The sequence below is a fragment of the Oryx dammah genome, unplaced genomic scaffold, assembly GCF_014754425.2.
Source record: "Oryx dammah isolate SB20612 unplaced genomic scaffold, SCBI_Odam_1.1 HiC_scaffold_15, whole genome shotgun sequence".
Lineage (NCBI taxonomy): Eukaryota > Metazoa > Chordata > Mammalia > Artiodactyla > Bovidae > Oryx > Oryx dammah.
In genome coordinates this window covers 38,525,077-38,548,175 of record NW_024070199.1, presented here as the reverse complement: position 1 = coordinate 38,548,175, position 23,099 = coordinate 38,525,077, and the positions used below count along the sequence as shown (strand labels likewise).

The following is a 23,099-nucleotide window of genomic DNA, read 5'->3' as shown; positions in this document are numbered from 1 at the left end:
TCTCTCCTCCTCTCCCACTCTATTTTTAACCTGACTTTACCTCTCCAGCTATTTCAGTCTCCTCTTCCTCCCCGTGCCTGTCTGCGTGAGCACGTGTTCGTGTGTGTGCGTCTGTGTGATCCGTGCATGCGTGCGTGTGCTCTGCTGTGGCCCCACCTCTGGGAGGGTGCCCCGCGTGTCCCGGCTTGGGTGGGGCGTTTTCCATGTTGTCTGGACAAGGCCGGGTTCTCACAGCAGGTGCACCGTGCGACCAACTCTCATGGCGTCTGTCCCCGAAACTGCTCCCTGCTTTTTCTGTTTCAGTGTGTCCCAGTTCACACGCACCCCTTGGCATGCCCGGGCCTCCCCGAATGTGTATCCTCTTGGAATCTAAGTGTGCACAGCACTGCGTGTGCGTCATCTTGCTACTCTGGTCGATCCGCCTGGTTGCCCATGCCATTCCTCTCCGTTGCCTGGGTGTCTGTCGTGCTTGTGTGCACTCGTGTGTGTTTGTGTGTGTGTGTGTGTGTGTGTGTGTGTGTTCACACACCCTGCTGTTGGGTCCTGGTGTTTTCCCTCCAGGGCCTGGCATGCTCCATGCATGTCCTGTCTGCCTGTCGTAGCCAACCATGGGTGCTGGTGGCTGGTCCATTCTGAGGGCCATGGCTTGGGTCCAGCCTGTGTGTACCTCCGAGTCTGTGGCTCCGGTAGCCTCGAAGCTGTTCTACCGTAGCCCGTCATGAGCCCCATGCTCCCCACTACACGGTCTCTTCCTCGCTGCCTGCCCCCACCTCTCTTCCTCATGGGACATTCCAGCCTGGTCCCCGGGCAGGCTTCCTGAATCCTTGCTAGACAGAGACTGGCTCACCACCCAGCCACTGGGCCAGAGAGCCAGCTTCCCGGGGGGTCCACGCAGAGTCAGGGTGTAGATAGGGGCCTGGAGTGGAACCGTCAGAGCCAGGGGCTTTTCAGTGGGACCCTGTCTTCCTCTGACCCCGGGTGAGAGCCTTATCAAAGTGCAGTCCTCAGAGTGAGAGGAGGGTGGAGATTGGGGAGCAAAGTAGTGTAGAGTTGCCCCGTCCAGTAGGTGGCCATTTAAATCTAAATTATGTCAATCGAAAGGAAAACTTCAGTTCTCAGTTGTTCTGGCCAAATTTCTAGTGGACAGGGCTGCATGGACACTCGTCCCAAACTCACCTGGTCAGTCTCTTGTCTAAAGGGCACCTGTATTCCTGCTGAGCCTGAACAAACAGTGGGGCCTCCAGGAGACAGGAGCTCTGGGCATGTTTGCCAAGGGAAATGACGCGGACAGGGGAGCTGGACACACCGTCTCGGGAGCCTCCCTCCTGGGCTGGGGCCAGCAGGGGTGGAGGGAGCCTCTAGGGAGGGCGGGTGCTCAGAGAGCACCACGTGAGCAGGGGCTGCAGGGTGGGGTACTTTCTAGGGGACAGGAGGAGTGGGAAAACGAGCCAAAAAATCACCTGCCAGGGGATGTCCAGCCGGATCGCGCAGGGGCAGAGGCGAGGGGGAGGGCTTCTGCTGGCCCATAGGAGGTGGCAGCCGCTTGGGTACCAGAAGGTCCTGCCGCCTCCCAGGCCGGCGGTGCCAAGCCCAGCCCAGCCCACCTCCGCGTCCACACTCATTCAGATCCCTTCCTGCCCCCAGGTTGCCTGCAGGAGGGAAGGCGGTGAACACAGCCCCAGTGCCCGGCCAGACGCCCCACGATGAGTCTGACCGCCGGACTGAGCCTCGTTCCTCCGTCTCAGACCTCGTCAACTCCCTCACCAGTGAGATGCTCATGGTGAGAAGGGCAGGAGGCCCTGGGTAGGGAGCAGGGGGCAGGGGGTGTGGAACGTGGGGGTCAGTCATGCAGGAGAATGACCCTGGTGGCCAGGTGAGCCTGCCCTGCGTCCTTTTCCAGCTCTCTCACCCCAGCAGCCTCTCTGTGCTTCAGTTTCCTCATCTGTCAAGACAGACTAAGAATTCCCATCCTCCTCCTGTCTCTGGGTGGAGCCAGGGCCTTAGAAAATCTGATACATGATCCTGGGAGGAGAGGCTTGTGGACCAAAGACTTGGGGCGGAAGGGGTCCTCTCTCTTGGAGGGACCGCCCACTGAGTGGGCGTGTCCAGTGGCATTCCGGGACCCCGTTGCTGGGGGTCAGCTGAGGCCCAGAGAGAACAGGAGAGCAGAACCCCTTTGGTCCTGGTCCTTCTGAGTGGACGCCCCTGCCTCCTGGGATCCCAGCCCTGTTGATCTGGGGTGTTTTCTCTAGGGGAGAGGTTGTGGCTTCACATGGCACCCCCTGGTGGCAGCAGTGAGTCACAGCCATTTGCCCCACCTGCACTTTCCAAAGGGCTCCTTGGAGGGCCCAAGGCCCCAGGGCGAGTCCCCTGTGATTGGGCAGCCACAGAGGTCAGGCCGGAGTCAGTCAAAGGCTTGGCAGCCCAGAAGTCCCAGGAAGGCTTGGCGAGGACCTGAGGGTGGGGACCCAGTGCCTGCTAGATTCCTAGTGGGGACAAACCATTTCCCATCCCTGGACCTGGGTGCCCCCCCTCCTCCCCTTAGCTCCTCCCTGTCTTCTCCATCCCTCCTGTAGAGAAGGAAGGGGGCTTGGTGGGCTCCCAGGCCCTTGCTAGACTTGACATCATTCAATTCAGTGTCCCCTTGCCCACCACTCTGACATCACACCCCCCACCTTCCCAGAGGCCCCTGGAGCCCCAGGCCCCACCCTCCTGCCATTTAGGGTTCTGGCTGGCTCAAACCATCCATCCACACTCCCTTTTTTAGATTGTGATAGGCGCACATCACTGGGAGATCTCATTAAAATGCAGATTTCCAGGCAGCAGGCCTGCTACCAGCCCAAGTCTGCCTTGCTCCGGAATACAGACTAGAATATCAGATTTTTCCACATTCCAGATCTGGGCTTCCTTCGGCCTCTCTCCTCTCTCCTTCTTCCTGCCTGCCCTGAGCCCTGCCTGCCTGGTCCTCCACCACCTTCCTGCCTGTCTTCCCCCACCACGGAGATCAGCCGGGCCTTCCTCTCCTTTGGACGGGCCTTCAGCACAGTCCATCCCGCCTCCCTGCACAGCCTCTTAATTGGTTCCAGGTTCCCAGAAGGGACGGCCCTTTCCCAGCCAGCTCGCCGGCCCCTTGCTGCCTCCAGGGAGGGGCCAGCAGCCTCAGGCAGAAGAAAGGAGTGCAAGCCCCAGAGCCCTCTCACGTGCTCAGCGGATGCTCAGAGGTGGGCAGGCAGGGTCTAATTGCCTAGCCTTAGGCCACAGCTGGGTCACTGGCATTAACAGTGATGATGAAGATGAATAGAGCAGAAGGAAACCAGGCCCCAGGCTGATCTCCAGGTCCCAGACTGTCCGAAGCTCAGGGGTCAGGAAACAGGTCGGGCACCCAATATAGCCTTTCAGACAAAGGGACTGAGGGGAGGGGGTCAGAGAGGAGGCCTAGCCATACCCCCATCTGGGTTACTTCTGCCTGCTTGCTTCTACCAGAGCTGGGGCTGAGGTAGCACCTCCTCCAGCCCTTGGTGGGGAGGGCGGGGGTGGGGTGGAGTGGCTAGCTTGGTTACCATGGAAACAGATCCAGGAGCTGCCCCAGCTGGTTAATTAGGGCTCAGGGCTGTGGTTTGGGAAGACTGGGAGTGGGCACAGAGCCACTGCCCACTTCTGAGGTGAAGTCCACTGGCCCAGGTTAAGACTCTCAGCACCAGCCCACCTGTTTGCAAACGAAGATCCAAATAACCAGACCAGGTGGGGCTGGGGCCACCTGCGCTCCGGTCACCAGGGTCTCCACCCCAATTTTAGAAGGCATGGGGCGGGGCAAGTGGTCCTGGAAGGGACTGCTCTCAGTCCATAGCCAGCAGTGGCAGGGGCTAGGCTGCAGAACAGGACCACAGCAGGGTCCCTTTAACCTTCCCTGGAACCCCATAACATAGCTCTGTCTCATGGTGCCACTCTATAGATGCAAAAACTGAGGTTCAGAGGGAGTGGGGCCAGTAGGAGGAGAAGGAAGGAGCTCCCGGGGAAAAGTGGACCTGAGTTGGAAAGCCAGATACTCAGCGGGCCTGAATGGAGCGTGCACAGGGCTGCCTGGATCCGGCCAAGGGGTGGGGCTGGGGGACCCACTTCTGCGGTGAGAAGAACAGGGGAGGCAGCTCCGCCCTGCTCCCACCTCCAGGCAGGACCAGGGGTGTGGCTGGTGAAGCCCCAGACACTGGGCCTGAGTGCGAGAGTGAGGCAGCTGGAAGGGCATTCATGATGGCAGGGCGCTGACCTGCGTTCGAATTCTGGCCCATCACTTAGTCACAAGCTGCTTGAGGCAGTAATATCTGTGCCCCGAACCAGACTAGAGCCCAGTAGTGTCTGCTTCATCAGGAAGTTGGAGGGAGTAGCTGAGGGCAAAGCGAACAGGGCAGGGCTGGGCCCAGGGTGGTTACTATCCGTGTGATCTGGGTGCCTCTCACCTGGGGCAGGGGAGTCCACACACTGGCTTGAGGGGGATGGTGGGAGAGTCTCAAAATCACCCTGGGATGTGGGCCTGCTTTGGTGGCAAGAGTGGACTTTCAAGTCAGAGAGAGTCCATACTGCTGTGCAATCTTGGACTTGTGACTGAACCTCTCTGAACCAGTCTCCTCAGCTAGAGAGTGATCATAACTGCCTCTCCCGGCTGTTGTCAGGATTCAGCAAGAAGGTGATGTAAGAGACTTCTGCCGCGGTTGGTGCATATCATACATATTCTTGTCATCTGTATTCGTTAGTAGTTCAGAGCCTAGGGCCGCCTCTCCAGGAGGAAGGAGGGGGCACAGAAAAGTCTCCTGCAGGGGAAGGGGCGAAATCAAACCGGTTCCAGCAGTTTTGTCTTAAATGTGGTACCCTGGGCCCTACCCTGGCTCTTAATCACCTCAGGAGCTTTTAGAGACAGGAATTGTTGTTGTTCAGTTGCTTAGTCGTGTCCAATTCTTTTGCAACCCCATGGACTGTAGCCCACCAGGCTCCTCTATCCATGGGATTCTCCAGGCAAGAACACTAGAGTGGGTTGCCATTTCCTTCTGCAGGGGATCCTCCCGAGCCAGGGATCTTACCTGGGTCTCCTGCACTGCCAGGCAGATTCTTTACCACTGAGCCACCTGGGAAGCCCAGAGTACGAAATGCCTGGACCATGTGGATCCCTGGGTCAGGGGTGGAATTTAGGATAGGACCCAGGGAAGGATGCAGGTGGCTGGGGAAGGACAGGATTCTAAAACCTAACCAGGTGTCCCCAGTGAGCAACCACAGCTGGGAACACTTGGCTGAGAGACCCTCCCCCAGTTACTTCCCATTTTTTTCGACTTCCTCCGGGGAATGGGACAGCCATGCCACCCCCTATGTCTATTGGTTGCTGGGCTGGCCCAACCAAGTGCTGCCCCCCGGGGGATGAGGACTGAATGCAGGTGTGGCCTCCTCTGCAGCCATCCGGTGTGCAGTACTGTCATCCGAGGCTCTTAGGAAAAAACTCTGCCGCCCAGGCTCACCCCAGCCCCCCAGAAAGGAGGCTCCCCATGGATGCGGCCTGGGAATCTGCACTTTGCATGTCCCTGCTTTACACAAATAGATGTTGCTTCTGAAAATTCACCTCTCTCATTTTCGAAATCTCTTTAGTCTCAGAGTCCCAGAGAGTCACTTTCTAAAGAAATACCATGGTAAACTCTTTTGAGATGAGAACAATCTCCCTCATCTGTTTTGTAGCCCAGGTTTTTGTGTTGGTGTATTTCACAGGGGGCCCTCCCGTAGGGCTGATGTAAAGGTGGGAAGGAGGAGGGAGCTGGGGTCCTGGGGCGCACCAGGGGAGGTGAAGCAGCCTGTGGTGAAGCTGGGGGCGGGGGCAGACCCAGGGCTGCAAGAAGAGGCTGGGGAGTGGGGTGCACACGGCTCTGGGGTTCAGGGGTTGTCCTGGCTCTGCCCCCTCTGCCTGTGTGATCCTGGTCAAGGCACTTGGCTTCCGCCTCAGCATCCTCACCACCAAGATGTGAACAGGAGAGGTGCCGCCACCAACCCCACGTGGTGACGGGGCAGGGATGGAGGCAGCTCCCGTAGCTGGACCGGCCTTGGGCACAGGGCGGGGCCTCCCAACCCCGCTGGGCTGTGGAGGGGGCTTGGGGAAGCAGAATTCTCCCCAACGCTGCCTGCCTCTCCCCTGCTCCCAGCTCTCCCCAGGCTCCGAGGAGGACGAGGCCCACGAGGGCTGTAGCCGAGAGAACCTGGGCCGGATCCAGTTCAGCGTCGGCTACAACTTCCAGGAGTCCACGCTCACCGTGAAGATCATGAAGGCCCAGGAGCTGCCGGCCAAGGACTTCAGCGGCACCAGCGACCCCTTCGTCAAGATCTACCTGCTGCCAGACAAGAAGCACAAGCTGGAGACCAAGGTGAAGCGGAAGAACCTGAATCCCCACTGGAACGAGACCTTCCTCTTCGAAGGTGAGGCCGTGCCGCCCCTGCCCCCAGAGTCCCCCTCTTCCCCTTGGCTGTCCTGCGCACCACCCAGCCACACACACACACACAGATGACCGCATGCACAAACACACTTGTACGGATACACACACACCCAGGCCCAGGAACTCGGCCCTGTCACCCTGGTGTGTTTCGTGTCTGGCTGGGATGAGGTTACAGGGCTGAGTGGAGCCAGCATCACAGCCAGAGGGCAGGGAGGAAAGCTGGGCCACTGCCCGGACACAGGACCCATCCTCAGCATGCAGGAGGGAGGGGCAGCAACCACAGGATCCAGAGGGGGAACACCTGCAGTGACCACAGTGTAGGGGGTAAGAGCCCAGGCTGTGGCCCAGGCTGCCTAAGTTCAAATCTCAGCTCTGCCACTTACTAGCTGTGTGATCTGGGGCAAGTTCCTGAACCTGTGCATGGTTTCCCCAGCTGTAAAATTAAGATAATAGTAAGGGTTAAACAAATCAGCCAACTGTAGAAGCACTCACAACACCCAGAAAACACTTTATATCAGTTTGTTAAACACCCTTTGGCAGGGTGACAGCCAGCTCACCCACTAAATAAGTCCTTAAGGGGGAGCCAGTGGGTGTTCGTTTGTTTCTTCCCTCCTCAGGTCTGCATGGGGTCCTCAGTTCTGCATGGGGGCCAGTTTAGAGATGGCATAACCAATGAGAGGCTCAGCTGTCTGCTGGTGTAGGTGGCCAGCTGGTCGGGCGAAGTTTAAGGGCAGAGCCTCAATCCACTGATTCTTTCTGCAAACATTTACCCAGCATCAACTATGGGCTGGGCACTGTCCTGGGTACTGAGGGTACAGAAAAGAATGAGGCACCATTATGACCCTTAAGGCATTCCTTGGAAAACACAGATGTGTAGATAGGTAAACCATGCATTGCATGGCAGATGTGCAAGGGCCCAATATAAACTCCTGTTGGTGACATTGAAAACCATTTCCCAGAAGCAGGATCATTCATGATGGGTTTTGATGGATGAATAGGAGTTTTCCAGATAGGAGACTGGTGTTGAAGGGAGCTGACTCAGGTTCAAGGACTTCTTGGAGCCTTCAACCTTTCCAGAACACCTGTCTGTGCGCATTTCACCTAAACAGATGCCAAAGATCACCTAGGGAGTTCCCTGGAAGTCCAGTGGTTAGGACTCCATGCTTTCACTGGCAAGGACCTGGGTTCAATTCCTGGTTAGAGAACTAAGATCCCATAAACTGCACGGTGAGGTGAAAACAAAGTCACTTGAACAGGAGTCTGGGTATTCCAAAGTGAGCAAGACATAGCCCATAGCCGCCCCCGATATGGGGCCCTCTCAAGAATTCAGAAGCTGGGGTCTCGAGGGACAAAGAATTTCCTCTTCGAGTGCACCTGCCCCTATCAGAGGCAACTCCGTGCTGCTGGCACCTTTGGTAGAAGGCACCAGAATCCTGTGGAACTCTTCCTCTCCCTTCATCTTCTCCACCAGCTGAGCTAGGATCTTAAGTATTCTCTCTCCTTCCAGCTCACACCTTGGTTCAGGATCACATCACCTGAGGCCTCCAGGCTGGCCCACACCCCCTGCTCTCCCAGGTCAGCTCTTCCTCCTACTAAGCCTCCCAAAGCCGAGTGAGTGACGGAGGCTTCAGACCTTCCTCTGGCTGCCCAGTATCTTCCATCCTGTCCCAGCGCCTTCCCCTGGCTCTCCACTCTGGCCTGAGGTCCAGCTGTTCCATCAGGCCCTTTCACGGGCATTTGTTCAATGATTGATTCACTTAACAAATATTTAATCGAGTGCCTACTACGTGCCAGAAATGGTGTTAGATGCTGGGATCCGGTGGTAGCTGAGGACAGAGATGCCTTCCTGGAAATTCTAGCCTACTGGGAAAGCCAGACTGAAGGAAACATAAATCTCTAGTGCAGCCTGTGATAAGTGCTGTGAAAGGAACGGGCTAGTGTATAAACAGGGGATCCGAGCCCCTCTGGGACGTCAGGAAAGAAAGCTGAGACCTGATGGAAGAGGATAAGCTGAGACATGGCGTGGTGGGGCCAAGGCAAGAAAAGCCAGGGTGGCTGGAGCCCAGTCATTGAGTGAAGAGCGGTCACAAGGTGAGCAGGGAGAGGACAGCGGGCCAAATTATAGAAGGACTTGAAGCTGAGGCAGGGCACCCGGCTTTTATCCTAAGTGCACTGGGAGCCATTGAAAGGCTTTAAGCTGGAGAATATCATGATGTGATTTCTATTTTTAAAAGCTCACTCTGGCTGCTGTGTTGAGAATGGGCTCTAGGAGAAAGCTCACGAGCAGGGAGGGCTGTTTGGAGACTCTTGTGACTGTCTGGCCAAGAGGTGCCAGTGGCTTGGATGGCGAGGTGGCAGTGGAGACAGGGATGGCTGCTGGTCTGTTGAGGAAGGACGGACGGACAGGCTGATGCATTTGCTGGAGGCTAGGGCGAAAATGGGGAGTCCTAAGACAGGAGTCCAGTGCTGTTTCTCCACCTTTGCCATTTCCCTCTGTCCTGTGTCCTCCTGGGCCTTGCTTTCTAGCAGCTGTGGCCATCTCAGGCAAGGCCACGTGCCCAGACTTGTCTCAGGATGATTGGCAGTGGCAGGGCTGCCCAGAGGGCAAGGGGGGGCACTGCCCAGCCACCAGATGGTCTCGTGATGAATGAGTGAATGAATGGTCTGCTCTTGATTAGCTGTGGGACTTTGGGCTGATAATGTAAGCCATCTGGGCCTCAGTCTCCTCATCTGTAAAATGGACATGATGCCATCCACCTTGCAGAACTGTCGAAGGAGACAAATGACAGTCCTTGCTGACACCTCAGGGAGGTCTGAGTGCACACGTTCCTCCCGGTAGCGCTGCCCTGCCCAGGCTCCATGTGGCCGCTCTGTCCTGCCCTTCATCTGCACTGTCTGTCCCCCAGGTTTCCCCTACGAGAAAGTGGTGCAGAGGGTCCTCTACCTCCAGGTCCTGGACTATGACCGCTTCAGCCGCAACGACCCCATCGGGGAGGTGTCCATCCCCCTCAACAAGGTGGACCTGACCCAGATGCAGACCTTCTGGAAGGATCTGAAGCCATGCAGCGATGGGAGTGTAAGGCCCTACCTGCAGGTCCCCGGCTGGGCAGCTAAGAAACCAGGTCCTGGTTGTTGTTCAGTCGCTAAGTCGTGTCTGACTCTTTGTAACCCCATGGCCTGCAGCCTGCCAGGCTTCCCTGTCCTTCACTATCTCCCAGAGTTTGCTCAAACTCATCTCCATTGAGTCTGTGACGCTTTGCAACCCCATGGACTGTAGCCCACCAGGCTGTCCACGGAATTCCCCAGCCAAGAATACTGGAGTGGGTTGCCATTCCCTTCTCCAGGGGATCTTCCCGACCCAGGGATTGAACCTACACCTCCTGCATTGCAGGGGGATTCTTCACCATCTGAGCCACCAGGGAAGTCCAGATGGGGTCCTAGTCCCTCCTCAATGGCAGAGAATCAGGAGGGTTGTGGGCGGGGTGGGTAGGCGGGGCCTAGCAGACCTGAGTTCCCACAAGCTGGCTGGAGGCCAATGCCAATGCTCAGCACTTGGGGAGGCTGGGCGGTGATAGAGAGCCTGGGGAGCAGGGCCCAGACCTGCCAGATGAAGGGAAACCAGCTGTGCAGCTGTGACAAACAGAGGGGGTGGGTAAGCACCCAGGTGCCAGGGGAGGGGTCCCCTGGTCCCCACTGCCCTCTTGTTCTCCCTCTCAGGGGAGCCGAGGCGAGCTGCTCCTGTCTCTCTGCTACAACCCCTCTGCCAACTCCATCATCGTGAACATCATCAAAGCCCGGAACCTCAAAGCCATGGACATCGGGGGCACGTCAGGTGCTGGCACCTCTCACGGCCGGGGGCGGACGGGCCAGGGAGCTTCTGGTGCACAGGAGTCATGCTGGATGTGAACAGCAGGGTCCTGGCTCTGGGCTTCACCCCCAACCCCCAGACCCCAGCTCCAGTCCCCATGCCTTTACCCTACAGCCCTCGTGGCTGCCTTTGGAGTACCCTCAGGGTCAGCATCATCTTGAACTCTGCCCTGCTCAGGATTGGGAAGAAAGTGAACACGAAGGCGGAGGGGCCTTGGGTTCTAGCCCCAGCTCTGACACGTCTTATCTGTGACCTCGAGTGAGATCTGAGCCTCTCAGTCTTCCCGTTTGTGTGCCCAGAAGAGCACTAGGCAATGGCTACAGTCCCTGGCAGCCCCTCCATCTGCCGATGCCCCAGGCCCCCCCCGCCCTCCTCCTTCCTCACCCCGCAGGGAACGAGCACAGCCCTTCCTGCCCCAGCTTCCCCTCTCTGCTCCTCTGACCCTTCCCCCTGGTGTCCCCCAGACCCCTACGTGAAGGTGTGGCTGATGTACAAGGACAAGCGGGTGGAGAAGAAGAAGACAGTGACAATGAAGAGGAACCTTAACCCCATCTTCAATGAGTCCTTTGCCTTCGACATCCCTACGGAGAAGCTGAGGGAGACGACCATCATTATCACTGTCATGGACAAGGACAAGCTCAGCCGCAACGACGTCATTGGCAAGGTAGGTGGGGTGGGGTGGGGCGCCTGGCAAGGATGTGTCCTTAAAAGGAGCTGCCGGGGTAGTGAGTGAGCACAGGGCTAGACAGCAGGAGGGAGAGGGGGGGTCAGTCTCTCTGTTTCATCTGAAAAGGAGAGGATTGGTCGAGATTTGCCCCAGTGTCCTCCCATGGGTCCATCAGTTCAGGACAGACCACTGGAAGAGCAGGGAAAGAAGGAAATGATAGGGAAAAGTGTCCTGGGTTCCCCAAAGAGGGTTTTCTGGGCAGGACCCTCTGACAAGGTAAATCAGTGTTGCCCTGGGTTCTGCCTGCAGAGGGTAAGCGGCCTGGGGCTTGTATTGAGAGCTGTAGTCAGGCTCCGAAGATTCTGCTCTTCAACAGCTGTAGGACCTTGCCTCTCTGAGCCTCAGTGTTCTCATTTGCAAAATGGAGCTATAATACCAGCCCTACGGTGTTGTAAGAACTGCCTGAGGCATGTGGACATTCTCCTTGCAGAAACTGACCTCTCTTCATCATATATTAACTGAAAGTCCATGCCTGGCCTTGAGTTTTTCCAGGATGCAATTCTGTACCGTACCATCTCTTTTCTACTTTGAAATGTCTGCTCCTTTGGCTATGGTTTAGTGTGGAGAGTGTGGGCTTGAGAATCACCCTGCCTGGATCCAGAGCCCAGTGCTGCCTCTTAACAGTCATAACGTTTATGAGCCTCATTCTTCCTCTTGAAATGAGAGTAAGACAAACCTAGCCTCACAGGGTGCTGGGAGGATTAAAGAACACAGGCAAGATGCTTAACACAGCACATGGAACATGTATGTTAGCCACTATCGTAATGAAGGTTATTACTGAGAAGTTCCTAGTAAGGGCATGGGCATCCAATCGGGAATGGAGGTTTGACCAGAAACAGTGCCAGGAGTCAGTTGACCAGGGAGGTACAGGGGAAGGAAAGATGCCAGGAGCAAGTGAGGGGAGAACATGCGTCTCCCAGGGGATAGCCCGGTATGAGGGAAATGGGAAGTGACCTGGGCACCCACAGGGAAGAGGGCCGAGGTGGAGGCACCCCTCAGACAGACGGGGATGAAGAACCTAGCTATTGGGGGTGGGAGGGAAGCAGCTGGCCCCAAAGAGGACAGCTGGCCCTGCCGGCCATCCAGCAAGGCCCAGGGAGTATGTATGACTTGCTGACCTGTGGTCACAGGTAGGACGGGTCCCCAGGACGGCATCACCCACATCCCACGGGACCGTGAGTGTTGAGCCCTTCCTTGGCCAGCTTAGTCTTTTCTCAAGCTTAGTCTTTTAGAGTTGGGTAAGTCCTACCTTCTGCTGGCTGAACCGAGGTGAATGTGGATTTGTTCTCCCTTTGGCCCAAGTAGCTTAGGGAGCCCTATGCTCTGAGCTAACCACCAGTCACAAGGCTGAGGTTAGCCAGGGGATCATGTACACAGCCTCCCCCCATCCTCCGGGGCTATGAAGCTTCTCACATGGAAGCAGGTAGGATTAGGTTGATAGTATAAAGTCCACGGGGTCTCCAAGACTCGGGTAAGACTGAGCGACTGAACAACTAATGGAGCCCCAAAGACCCAGATTTAAATCCTCCTGCACCACGCATAAATCCTGTGACTGTGGGTCAGTCTCTTAACTCTCTGTACCTTAGTTTCTCCATCTGTAAAACGGGGATAGTAACATACCTGCCTCACCGGTAAGGATTTGATGATCTATGTATGCAAAGTCCCTAGCTCCGTGCCTGATAGGTAGTAAGCGTGCCGATGAAGTGCAAGAGTGTTTGTCAGTCAGGAGGGATAGACAGTGCCCAGCAGGTAGGGGAGGGAGAATCCTGCCTCCATCCCCATCCATCTCCCACCACAAAACAGGCTGGGTGTTTAATTGGAAAGGTCCAGGCATGCCCAGGCTCCCGAGGGAAAGCACAATAAGGAAGATAGGTCAGGCTGGTTGGGGGTGGGTGGAGATAGGAGGGGCTTCTGTAGGGTAGGTTGTCACTGCAGGCAGAGACCCCATTGGTCCCCACGATCACAAGCTAGGGGCCACCATGGACACGGAGTGTCACCACCAGTGAGGGAAGGGACAGTGCCTCAGAGGGTGCCACTAATGCCTCCTCTTCCCTCTCTCCCCAGATCTACCTGTCCTGGAAGAGTGGGCCCGGGGAGGTGAAGCACTGGAAGGACATGATTGCCCGGCCCCGGCAGCCTGTGGCCCAGTGGCACCAGCTGAAGGCCTGAATGGGGCCAAGGGAGCCCCAGGGGGCCGAGGGCCGGGTCCCCATCACGCCCTCACCACTTTATGCACAAGGCCCGGCCTGGCCCCCCCGGCCACGGGTGAGGGAAGGATCCCGAGGGCTCGGCCAGGGAGAGGTCCCAGGAACCAGTCGGGCCCTGCTTCTAGGGAGCACCAGCCCTATTCCCCACCGGTCCAGCTCTGGGGGAGGGGCTCTGGGAGCCATTTGCCTGCTTCGCCCCTTTCCTTCCTGACTTGCTGATACTCAAGAAGCGGGAGGTGAGCTTGAGAGCCAGAGGGCAGATCCCTCCAGAGGCCCGCAGGTGGGCACGGTCCCCCGTTTTCTTTAAGGCAGCGCCTAGGAGTGGAGGAAGGCCGCCCCCTCCCCCGCCCCCAACGTGGGCCCAGGAGAGGGGATGTCGGAGGCGTTTGGCCCCGGCCTGGCCTGACCGAGAGAGAGGCCTGTTCCAGGGCAGTTTCAGGAGCCGGCTGGGCCCTGAGTGCCGAGGATAGTATATAGCCTGCTCCGGGGGTCCTGGAGCCGCAGCCCTGCGTATTGTGTTGTGTCCACCGTGCGTTTGTAACGTGTGTGTGCGTGCACGTGTGGGGGTGGCAGCACGCACTCCCTGTGTCCCTGGGGCCCTTGTGCTGAAGAAGAGGCTGAAAGGACAGGGTGGGCTGGAGGCTTGAGAAGTCAAGGCACAGAGCTAGGGGGTGGGAGAGGAGAGGCTGGTGAGGGGGTGGGGTGAGGCAGGGATGGAGGGAAAGAGGGGTGGGGAAGAGGGGCAGAGAGGAGCTAGGCTGAGACCTGGGCTCTGTCCTTCTCCTCCCGCCTCCCCGAGCTCTCCACCGGCTCCCTCCCCAGCAGCGTCATCTCTTGAGCATCGGTTTTTGCCTTTTAGGCACCGCTGTGCATATGATATTCCACCTCTGCTCCTGTCTGTCTCAGGGGTCCCAAGCCCCCACTAGCTCTCTTCCCTAACATCCTCATCCAAAGACACCCTCCCCGCTCCCAGGTGTCACATCCCAGCCACACTGGCAGCACTCACCACGCCCTCCAGCTTCCTTCCCCCTCCTCCTCTCTGCCGACCTCCCTGCCACACACATTCTCCCTCTCCTCCATCCCACCCCACGCCCCCATCCCCGCTCGGAGACCTTCCTTGTCATTCCATCGTGGTCTCTGTCCTTGCATCACTTGAGCAGCTCACCTTTCCCACCGCCCCTGGTCCCCTAGTTCAGGCGGAGGAAGCAGAGAGCATTCCCGGATCCTGTGAGTTTTGAGCTTGCCCTCCTCCCTCACAAAGAAGCTGTGGTTTCCCTGCCTCCGCGGCTGCAGAGACTAGAACTAGCAACTCCACGGAGAGGGAAGATTTCAAGATGATCCCTGCTTAAGCCCCCTCATCCCCACGTGGGTCCCGGTGTTGATACAAGACAGCTGGCGACCGCCTTCGAATCCCGGGTCCGCGCGTTTGCGCCTGGCATTCCCGGCAGACGCCGCCAGGTGGCGCCAACACACCACAGTCTGTGGACGAGGCCTGGGACCACGGCTCTACCCCCAAATGGGTCTAACGCCCCAGGAAAGGAGACTCTAGAAAAGGTCCCCAACTTTGCACGGCAAAAGCATGGGCAGTTGGGAACCATGTTCCTTAAGCAGACTTCCCTTTGAGCTGAGCGTTCTGCTCACATTTTTGCCCATATCAAAAGTTTCTTACATAGACTCTCACGCCTTCGTCCCTACCCCTGACCCTAAGGATCTGGAGGAATATCATACAAAGTAAGTGAATCATTTTGTAGAGTGAAGAGTGCTAACGTAAAGCAAGTAGTCACCCACATTCCTTGTAAATCCCAATTTTTCTATATTGTAGCTTTGCTTAAAATGGGGGTCTGCCCTCATAGCACAGCCCTTATCGGGCAGGCCGGGGAACCAACCCCCAGCGGGGAGGGAGGGCAGCGGCTCCGGAGACAGTGGAAGCGAAGAAAGGTTGCTGTTGGAAGCTCTGAAAAGCGGAGGGGCTCTGCCAGCCTCCATCCCGCCCTCAAATCCTCCACCCCGAGGCCGGTGGGACAGCAAGCCCCGCCCCGGGTCCCCTTGCCTGCTACAGAGCTCTCGGGAATTGGACCAACTAGCACTGAGTGGGCGGGGCAATGCGTCCCCGTTTTCCGAGCCCCGCCCATGAAGCTCTTAGCCAATCACATGCAGAGAGCCTCACCTGGCCCTGCCTATTCCAAACCTGACAGCACCCAGGCGCCGCGATGAACCCCGCGTGGGGTTCTCCAACCCCCGACGTGCAGCCTGAGCTCTGGGACGCGGGGGAGGGGTGGCAAGCGGCGGGCCAAGGGCAAGGTGGGCTAGCAAGGGAAGAGGCGGGTGGTGTGGGTGAGGGCAGGGGGAGGTCTAAGGCTTTAGGGAACAGAGAAAGGGGGAACTTGGGGGTGGAGGAAGGGCACCGCCCTGTTGCCATCCCAGGACCTTGGACAGATCACCCACACTCCCGGGGCCTCAGTTTCCCCATCTGTAAAATGATGGTAATAATACTTCACCTACCTCATGGGGGAGGTTGTAAGGCCGCCGTCACCTGACCTGGGGGTGGAGGCAGGAGGATTCTGAAGGTGCTACCCGCGAGCAAAGTATTATTACCGCAGCTTGAAGGCAAGGCCCGCCTGCCCCTCCCCCAACAGAGCCTCCAGGGATAGCTGAGGCCGGCCTGGGCCCACCTATCTCTTCTCCACTGTGTCCCTGCACCCTTCTTGAGCGTCATCCACCATCTTTGTGGGCACCCTAGAGTTAGTCGTTAACTTGTTCAGGTATCCTTTCTTGTGACCATCACCCCACATAACTGCTGTATAAATTCCACCTGCCCCAGGACCCCGCACCTGCCCACCGGCGCTAGACGCCAGGGAAGGGACAAGGAAAACAGCCACACAAAAAGCCAAGGGGAGTCCCCAGAGTCCCCAGTCTTGCTGGGGCCCCAGGGGTGGGGATTGGTGGTTTCTGTTTGTATTGTGTTTGAGTCCTTGAGCGCAAGTGTTTTATATATAAAAAAAAAAAAAAAAAAAAACTACGACAAAAACCCACCGTCACAAAAAAAAAAAAATTGCAGCGAAGAGAAATGAAGAAAAACTGAAGAAAAAAAGAGGGAAAAAGAAAAAAAACATACAAAAATTTTCCACCACATGCACCCTCTAAGCCAGCAAGATTTCCTCTTTGCAAAATCATATTTTTGTGGGGATGGGCCCTGCTTTTTGTGGCAAGGCCCGTTCTGATTAATAAAGGATCGTGAAAAAGTAGGGCCTTGGCTGTTTCCTCCGTGGGTCCTAGCCCTCCACTATCTCCCAGGGGAAGAGGAAGTGGGGGATGGGGATGGGGAGCCTGGGGCCAAGTCTCCCCTCACCTGTCACCTTTGGGATTCAGCTTCACTTGATGAGGCCCTTCTAGCCTATCTTCAGGTTGAGAATATGAACCCACCACCTACCCAGAAATCCAGGAAGCAGCCATACCCCCTGGATCATGCCTAAAGCAAGGCTTATTGGGAGTGGAGTCTCCTTAGGGCTTACAGGGTGCCCCTTTAGTTCACCCAGCCCAACACACCCTCCCCACAGTTCCCAGGGGACCCTTACCACCCTCCAAGGCAGGTGAGACAAACCAAAGGGAGACCCTTCACCTTTCCCACCACCAATGTGAACTCTGACAGGCCCACTGTGGTTTCAGGCCAATGTGTCCTCTCTGTTCCCTGTGGAGTTCTGGGCTGTTGGCTGGACCTGAGCCTTCTCTCCAACCCTTTTCTGGTTTCATCCTTTAGAATTAGAGAAGTCTCAACTCGAAAGCGTCCAAGGCCAGTCCCGGCCTGAGGACCTAGGAAGGTGGGCCCCAGTAGACACAGAGGCCCCGGGGCAAGCTGTTTCCTTCCGCAGTTCCCTCCATCCACAGAAGAGCAATAACCATCCTTGCCCTTTCTCCTTCCCTCCTGCACACAGCCCGGGGAAACCGAGGCTTGGCAGCTCTCCCAGTGCTTTCAGAAGGGAAGCGCTACACCTGTTACGGGCACACAGGAAAGGAGAGCCCTCCACTGCCCTGTGTCCACCTGCTGGCCCCTGTCCACGCCTATTAGAGCGGCCACCTTGCCTCTTGCTCCCCCACACCTGGGGCTGGCAGCTTTCTCCTCACTCTGCACGAAGTACTCCCACCTGAAGCTGCCCGCCCTCTCCCCTTCTGCCCCATACTGACAATATGGTTTAAATGTCTCTGGTTCAGAGGTTGGAGGGAGCCCTAGGGTCAGGTAAGTAAGCCTCACAAGCAGTTCTTGCCAGGGCTTCTGCTCGATCCGGAAAATCTAGGCTAAAAGGCAAGACAGCTCGGCCTGGCAGAGGTGACAGCCCCTTGCCATGGGCTCCAAGCCTCCTTCCTCCTGCACTTCCGTCTTTCTCCTGCCTTTACTTCGTGGGGTTTCTCTTCATCCCTGCCTGCAGAGGCTACCCCATCCTTCCCTGTGCCTGGGACCACTGCCCTCTGGTCTCTTTCTCCTGCCGGTCCCTCTTGGATGCCGCTGCTTTCTGGAAGGCCATCTCAGGCCACGTTCTGCTCACCTCGCCCTGCCCCACAAAGATGACCAGAAGGACGCGGCTTGAACACTCTGTATGCCCCAGCCGTGGCTTCCCTGACCTGTCTCCCCTGAAGACGCCCCGCTCCCTGTGTCTGCGTCTTGTGTGTACAAGCTGTGCCACCTTTAGACTGTGAGCCCCACCCCTGGGCAGGGACCCCTGTCTGAATACATGCTCTGCGTGGCACACTCAGGTGTGCTAATAAACGTCCATTCTGAGAACAAGAGTGCCCAGGTGTCTTAAGGAAGCTTTGGGGCAATGGCTAAGCAAGCCCATGTGACGGCACTGGAAGGAAGGGAGGTGCTTCTGGACAGTGCCACCAGTTTCTGAGCACCCTGTTCTCAGAAGCTTTCTGAAGCGGGAAGAGGGGGATGATGGTAATGAATCCAGGAAGGCATCCAGTCTCTGCTGCTCTGCCAGCTGGGAGGGCTGGCTGTTGGGAGGCTCCAGGAGGAAGAGAGGCTATGATTCCCACTGACTCCACACCCAGACCTGACTACCAGCCACAGGCAGGTAGCATCTCCTGTGTCGGATTGAGCTCTGGGTTAGCAGGCCTAACATCCTCTTATGGGCAAGTCACTTACAGCCCGGGGCCTGTTTTTGGCCCCGTTGCTGCCTCTGCTCTCATTTTATCACCATCCCCACAGCCTGCCTCTGCCCTGCATCCTCAGCACAAACACTGAACTCTTCCAGGGCTTCCCTGACCTGTTCCTCCACAACCAACCCACCCCTGACTTTCTCCCCAACAATGTGGGGAACCACTGACCTGGCCATTGTTACAAGTGCCCCTATAAAAATCATCTCCCTTTCTCCCTGCTCCTCCAAGGCCAAGTGATAAGTCACGGGTAGCTGGGGGCTGGGGAGCAGGTGGGCCAGTGGGGAGGGACCACCGGCCCTGATAGAGCCTCAACAGGGGTATCGTGGTACCTGAGGGTCTCTGGGAGGGACACAGCCAAACCCCAGGCTCCTTTTCTTCCTTGAGAAGAAGGCAGCCTCTAGTCTTCCCCATTCTACAAGCACTTTGTGCATTTGGAGGCCTTCACTCTCCCAAGCTGATTCCTTCAGATCTATCCCTGGCCTCTTCCTGATCTGCAGGCCCAGCCCAGTGGCCATCGAGCTGCTGGGCCAAGCCTGACCTTTGGGCCTCATATGACATTATCCTTGTTGCCATGGTGATGGTGGCCTGGCAGCATCTTCTCATGGGACATGGGCCTCCAGGCTTGATGTTCTACAATTTTCTCTCTTAAAAAAAAAAAAAAAATTAACTCTTTTTATCCCCCCCTTAACAATGAAGAGAGAAAGTAATGACTGAGCTTAAAAAAAAAAAAAAGGCGACTAAGAGGAAGAAACAGAGAGAGGAAATGGAGCCAGGGAGATGGAAGGAAGGAAGAATAGTCACAGATGGGGAGGAACAGGGTCAGTACCAGTGAAAGAATAGAGAAAGGTCAGGCCAGCCTGAGATTCAAAAATATATTAAGAGTCAGGAATCTGAGAACGAAGCTGGAGAAGACCGGGGAAAGGAGGCTGGGGGTGGGGGGCAGTGGCTGGGTAGCAGAAAGACACAGCCAGACGGAAGAGTAGTCTTGAGCAGCCAAAGCCATTTGTGACTGAAGACAAGCTCTCCTGCCCCAGATGGGACACAAGAGGTGGCTGGGGCCACTGTGACGCAGAGTTGGGACACGTGGACAAAGGGCAGTGCCAGGGGCAGCCCAGAGTCCCCACAGCAACGGGACCCAGTGCTCCCAGGACTTATAAATAAACAGGCATGTGGGAAACGCACATTCTTTCTCCAAGAAATATAATTTATGTTTACAGCCAGTTTTTTTTTTTTTCTCTTCCTAAAGAAAACACCACCATGTGGGGCCCCTGCCCCAGACAGTGTCCCTGAGTGGCCCTGGCCCTGGGCCTTCCTCCCATTATTGCTTGGATGGGAAAGATCTGACCCTGGGAACTACAGAGCAAAGCCTCATTCCTCACCCACTGGAGGCTGTCCTGGTGACGGAGAGGAGGCACACAGGGCTCGTCCCCTGCCCCATGCCGTGCCAGCCACCCTGACGCTGCCCTTTTAAGGGAATGGAGAGTCCAGGCTGTGGCTACCCAGGAGCAGCCGCCCAGAGCAGAGAGCCTCTCTCTTGGTGCAGGAGGCCCTGGAGGCACAGTGGCTTCTTTTCAAACCTGACAGCTGGAAGGCTCAGGTCGTGGGGAAGGGAGGGCCTGTTCTCTTTGCAGCAAGATTCCGCACACAATCTGGGAGAAGAGAACAGAATAAAAGGCAAGGGCAGAGACCTTGCCTTCTGGGTGACCCCCTCATCCCCACCCCTTCCCCACACAAAATTTAGGCCTGGAGAGGGAGGTATGTACCATGAGCCCCCGGGGAGGGGCAAGGACAGCTGTGGTGTTTGGTCCCCAATCCCCGGCTCCCACACCTGTCTGTCCAGGGCACAGGCTCCAGCTCCAAGCCCCTAACCCCTGGGCCAGGCCTCTTTCTGTTCGCACTTCTGCCTCATGCAGGCATGTGGTCCACCCAGAGGTAGTGGCTCCTGGGCCAGAAAGGGTGGACCTAGAAGATCCAAACTCCTGTCTGAGGTGGGGGCCCTGGGCATCCAGACTCAGTCGAGGAGATGATTCCGTGATCAGTGGTGACCCTGGTTCCAGGAAGAAGCTGGTGCTTTTATTGTGTTGTCAGGAACTTTATCAGGGGCCATTCGAGCTATAGGTGGAGAGAGCTGGGACTTCTTGGCCTGACAACTGCCCAGGGACCAGCCGGGAGGCAGTCTTCTCATTACCCTGGAATGTCTGAAGATGGCCCCCAGGCCTGCCTGTCCCTGGCAGTGTGCCCAAACTGACCCTTCCTCTGCCCCCAAGTAGGAACCCACCGTTCCCACGAACCTTCCCAGAGCCCCTCCTCCCAGACTGGCCGAAGCTCATCGTCCAGATCACAGGCTCAGGTGCCCAGTCCTGGAGCTGCTTCCAGGGCGCGGAGGCTGTCCCCGGGGGGCCCCAGAGCCCGGGAGCTACCGCCCCCTATGAGCAGGTCTTCTTCCTCTTCATCCTCAAAGGCCCGCGCTGGGCGCCTGGGCAGCGGCCGGGGCGTGGGTTCGTCGCGCTCGGCCATGCGCTCGACGGCGCCCTCGCCCACAAGGAAGACTGTGTCGGCCACGCGGGGGGGGCCAGTGACCGGGTTGTGGTCGTAGGAGAAGACGCGCAGGGCGCGCAGCGGGTGCAGGTCGGGGAAGCCGCCCAGGCGGTTGCGGTCTAGGTCGAGGATGTGCAGGCGGCCCATGCGCAGCAACGCGGGCGGGAATTCCTCGAAGCGGTTGCCGTAGAGCCAGAGACCGCGCAGGCCCGTCATGCGCGGCAGCTCCGCGGGCAGCGCGCGCAACCGGTTGTCGCCCATCTGCAGCGACTGCAGCGCCACCAGGCGCAACAACGGGCGCGGAAAGCGCCGCAGGAAGTTGCCCTCGATCCAGAGGCAGCGCAAGCTCTGCAGCTGCGCGAAGTCGGCGGGCAGCGCCAGCAGCCGGTTGCTGCCCAGGTAGAGGCGCGTGAGGCGCGGAAGGCGACACAGGCCGTCGGGCAGGCGCTCGAGTTTGTTGAAGTCGAGCGCCAGGATGCGCAGCTCGCGCAGCTCCTCGATCTCCTCGGGCAGCTCGCGCAGCCCCGTGCCGCTCACGTACAGCTTCTGCAGGCGGCTCAGCGCGCACACGGCGCTGGGAAGCCGCCGCAGCCGCCTCCCGCTCAGCTCCAACTGCTGCTCGCCGTTGCGCAGTTGCTCCTCAGCGTCCGACGGCAGCTCGTCCGGCGTAGACTCGGCGATGCCCATGGTCACCAGCCCCGGGCGGGGCTACCGCCGCCGCCGCCCGGCATCGCCCCGCCCTGGCGGCCCCTGGGCCTCCTAGACGGGGCCGAGGCCGCGCTAGCTCCGGGACCCCCCGCCCCGGCCTGTCCCTGCTCCGGGAGGGAGGCCGTGCGGGGCGGGGAGGAGGCGCCCCCCTGGGCCCCCGCCGCGGCGCGCCGCGCTCGGCCGCCCGCCCTCCGGCCACCGCCGCTCCCTCCGCTGGAGGCCGACTGGTTCGAGTTAGCGCGGATTCTCAGCTTGGAGACCCGTCGCCCTGGCAACCCCCGACGCGCGCGCAGCTGCCAATGAAGCGGAAGGAGGGCGGGGCGGGGCCAAGGTGCCGCTGAGTTGGGTCCTGGAGCCCCGGCCCGCGGCCCGCTTTCCCACTGATTGGGCACCGGAGACAGCACTAACCCAGGGAACCCAAGAACCGCGACCCGCAAGCCTGGCTCCGTGCCAACACAAACCCGACGACTGACGCTGTCTACGCTTCCAGCCACCGCGAGCCGTTTGGTGTGCGGTTTGTAGGTGCCCAGAGCTGCCAGTCCAAGAAGGAAACAAGGAGTGAGGAAATGCCGGCGCGTGACCCAAGCCTGGACAAGTGGCTCTCCAGGAGGGACTGAGGCTAGGCCAACGCCCGCCGTTCGTGTCCAGCGGCGTGCGTCCAGTCTTCCCGCTAGGGTCACATTAGGGGAGTAACTCAGGCCAGTGCTCTTTCTGGGCTTTTTCAGGGTGGGTCGAGGATCTGCGGGGACCCAAGCTTGGCTCCGTACCCCTCCCCGCCCGGTACACCCTCAGCGAGCCGCAGGTTCCCGGTTAGCGCACTCACCCCTTCTGCCGAGTTCCTCCAGCTGTGCTCAAGGTCGGTGGGTAACTGCGGTGGACACAGGACTGGAGCACACGAGCACCTTTGAGCACCACAAACTGTGACCACACTCGTTCTGTAACGCTTCCTCTTGCACACGCTCTCACCAGCAGCCTTTTTGCCCCGACTTCTCCCCTCCTACTCCAAGCCCTCCTGCTAGAGCTGCCAGCAGAAACACTCCCTCTGGTTTATTGCCAGCCTGTCGTGTGCCCAGCACGGTACTAAAAGCATTGCGTTGAATCCTTGCCACAAACCTATGAGGTAGGTACCCCCACTGCCCCGAGTTTAAAGCTGGAAAAACTGAGGCTCAGAGGGGTTTGACATGAGCTGGGTGACTTGCTTGGAGCTTCCCCGGTGGCTCAGCCGTAAAGAATTCGCCTGCAATGCAGGAGATGCGGGAGACACAGGTTCAATCCCTGGGTCAGGAAGATCCCCTAGAGAAGGGCATGGCAACCCACTCTAGTATTCTTGCCTGGGAAATCCCATGGACAGAGGAGCCTGGTGGGCTACAGTTCATAGCGTCGCACAGAGTCAGACACAACTGAAGTGACTTAGCATGCACACGTGCATGGGTGAC

General features: G+C 58.0%; 3 protein-coding genes across 5 annotated transcripts in view; 2 read left to right on the top strand and 1 right to left on the bottom strand.

The window, feature by feature from the left end:
* Positions 1–1,524, top strand: part of LOC120874542 — a 4,644-nt gene extending 3,120 nt beyond the window's left edge. The window contains exon 2 of the mRNA XM_040255986.1: positions 1–1,524. Coding sequence (XP_040111920.1) covers positions 1–636 — 636 coding nt within the window. The 3' untranslated portion in view covers positions 637–1,524.
* SYT7 (synaptotagmin 7) overlaps positions 1–16,508 on the top strand; it is a 63,020-nt gene extending 46,512 nt beyond the window's left edge. For all 3 annotated transcript variants that reach the window (XM_040255984.1, XM_040255985.1, XM_040255983.1), the window contains 6 exons: positions 1,645–1,780; positions 6,174–6,444; positions 9,368–9,537; positions 10,179–10,293; positions 10,794–10,993; positions 13,121–16,508. In XM_040255984.1, coding sequence (XP_040111918.1) covers positions 1,645–1,780; positions 6,174–6,444; positions 9,368–9,537; positions 10,179–10,293; positions 10,794–10,993; positions 13,121–13,225 — 997 coding nt within the window. In that variant the 3' untranslated portion in view covers positions 13,226–16,508. The remainder of the gene's footprint in view (positions 1–1,644; positions 1,781–6,173; positions 6,445–9,367; positions 9,538–10,178; positions 10,294–10,793; positions 10,994–13,120) is intronic.
* A 3,130-nt stretch (positions 16,509–19,638) lies between these two features.
* LRRC10B (leucine rich repeat containing 10B) lies at positions 19,639–22,641 on the bottom strand. Its single transcript, XM_040255982.1, has one exon. It carries the CDS (start codon positions 21,640–21,642, stop codon positions 20,764–20,766), a length of 879 nt encoding a protein of 292 aa, XP_040111916.1. The 5' UTR covers positions 21,643–22,641; the 3' UTR covers positions 19,639–20,763.
* Between the last annotated feature and the right edge of the window lie 458 nt (positions 22,642–23,099).

What these genes read in the sequence shown, in the direction of transcription:
- LRRC10B (XM_040255982.1), bottom strand. Translation starts at nt 21,642, where the DNA reads ATGGGCATCGCCGAGTCTACGCCGGACGAGCTGCCGTCGGACGCTGAG.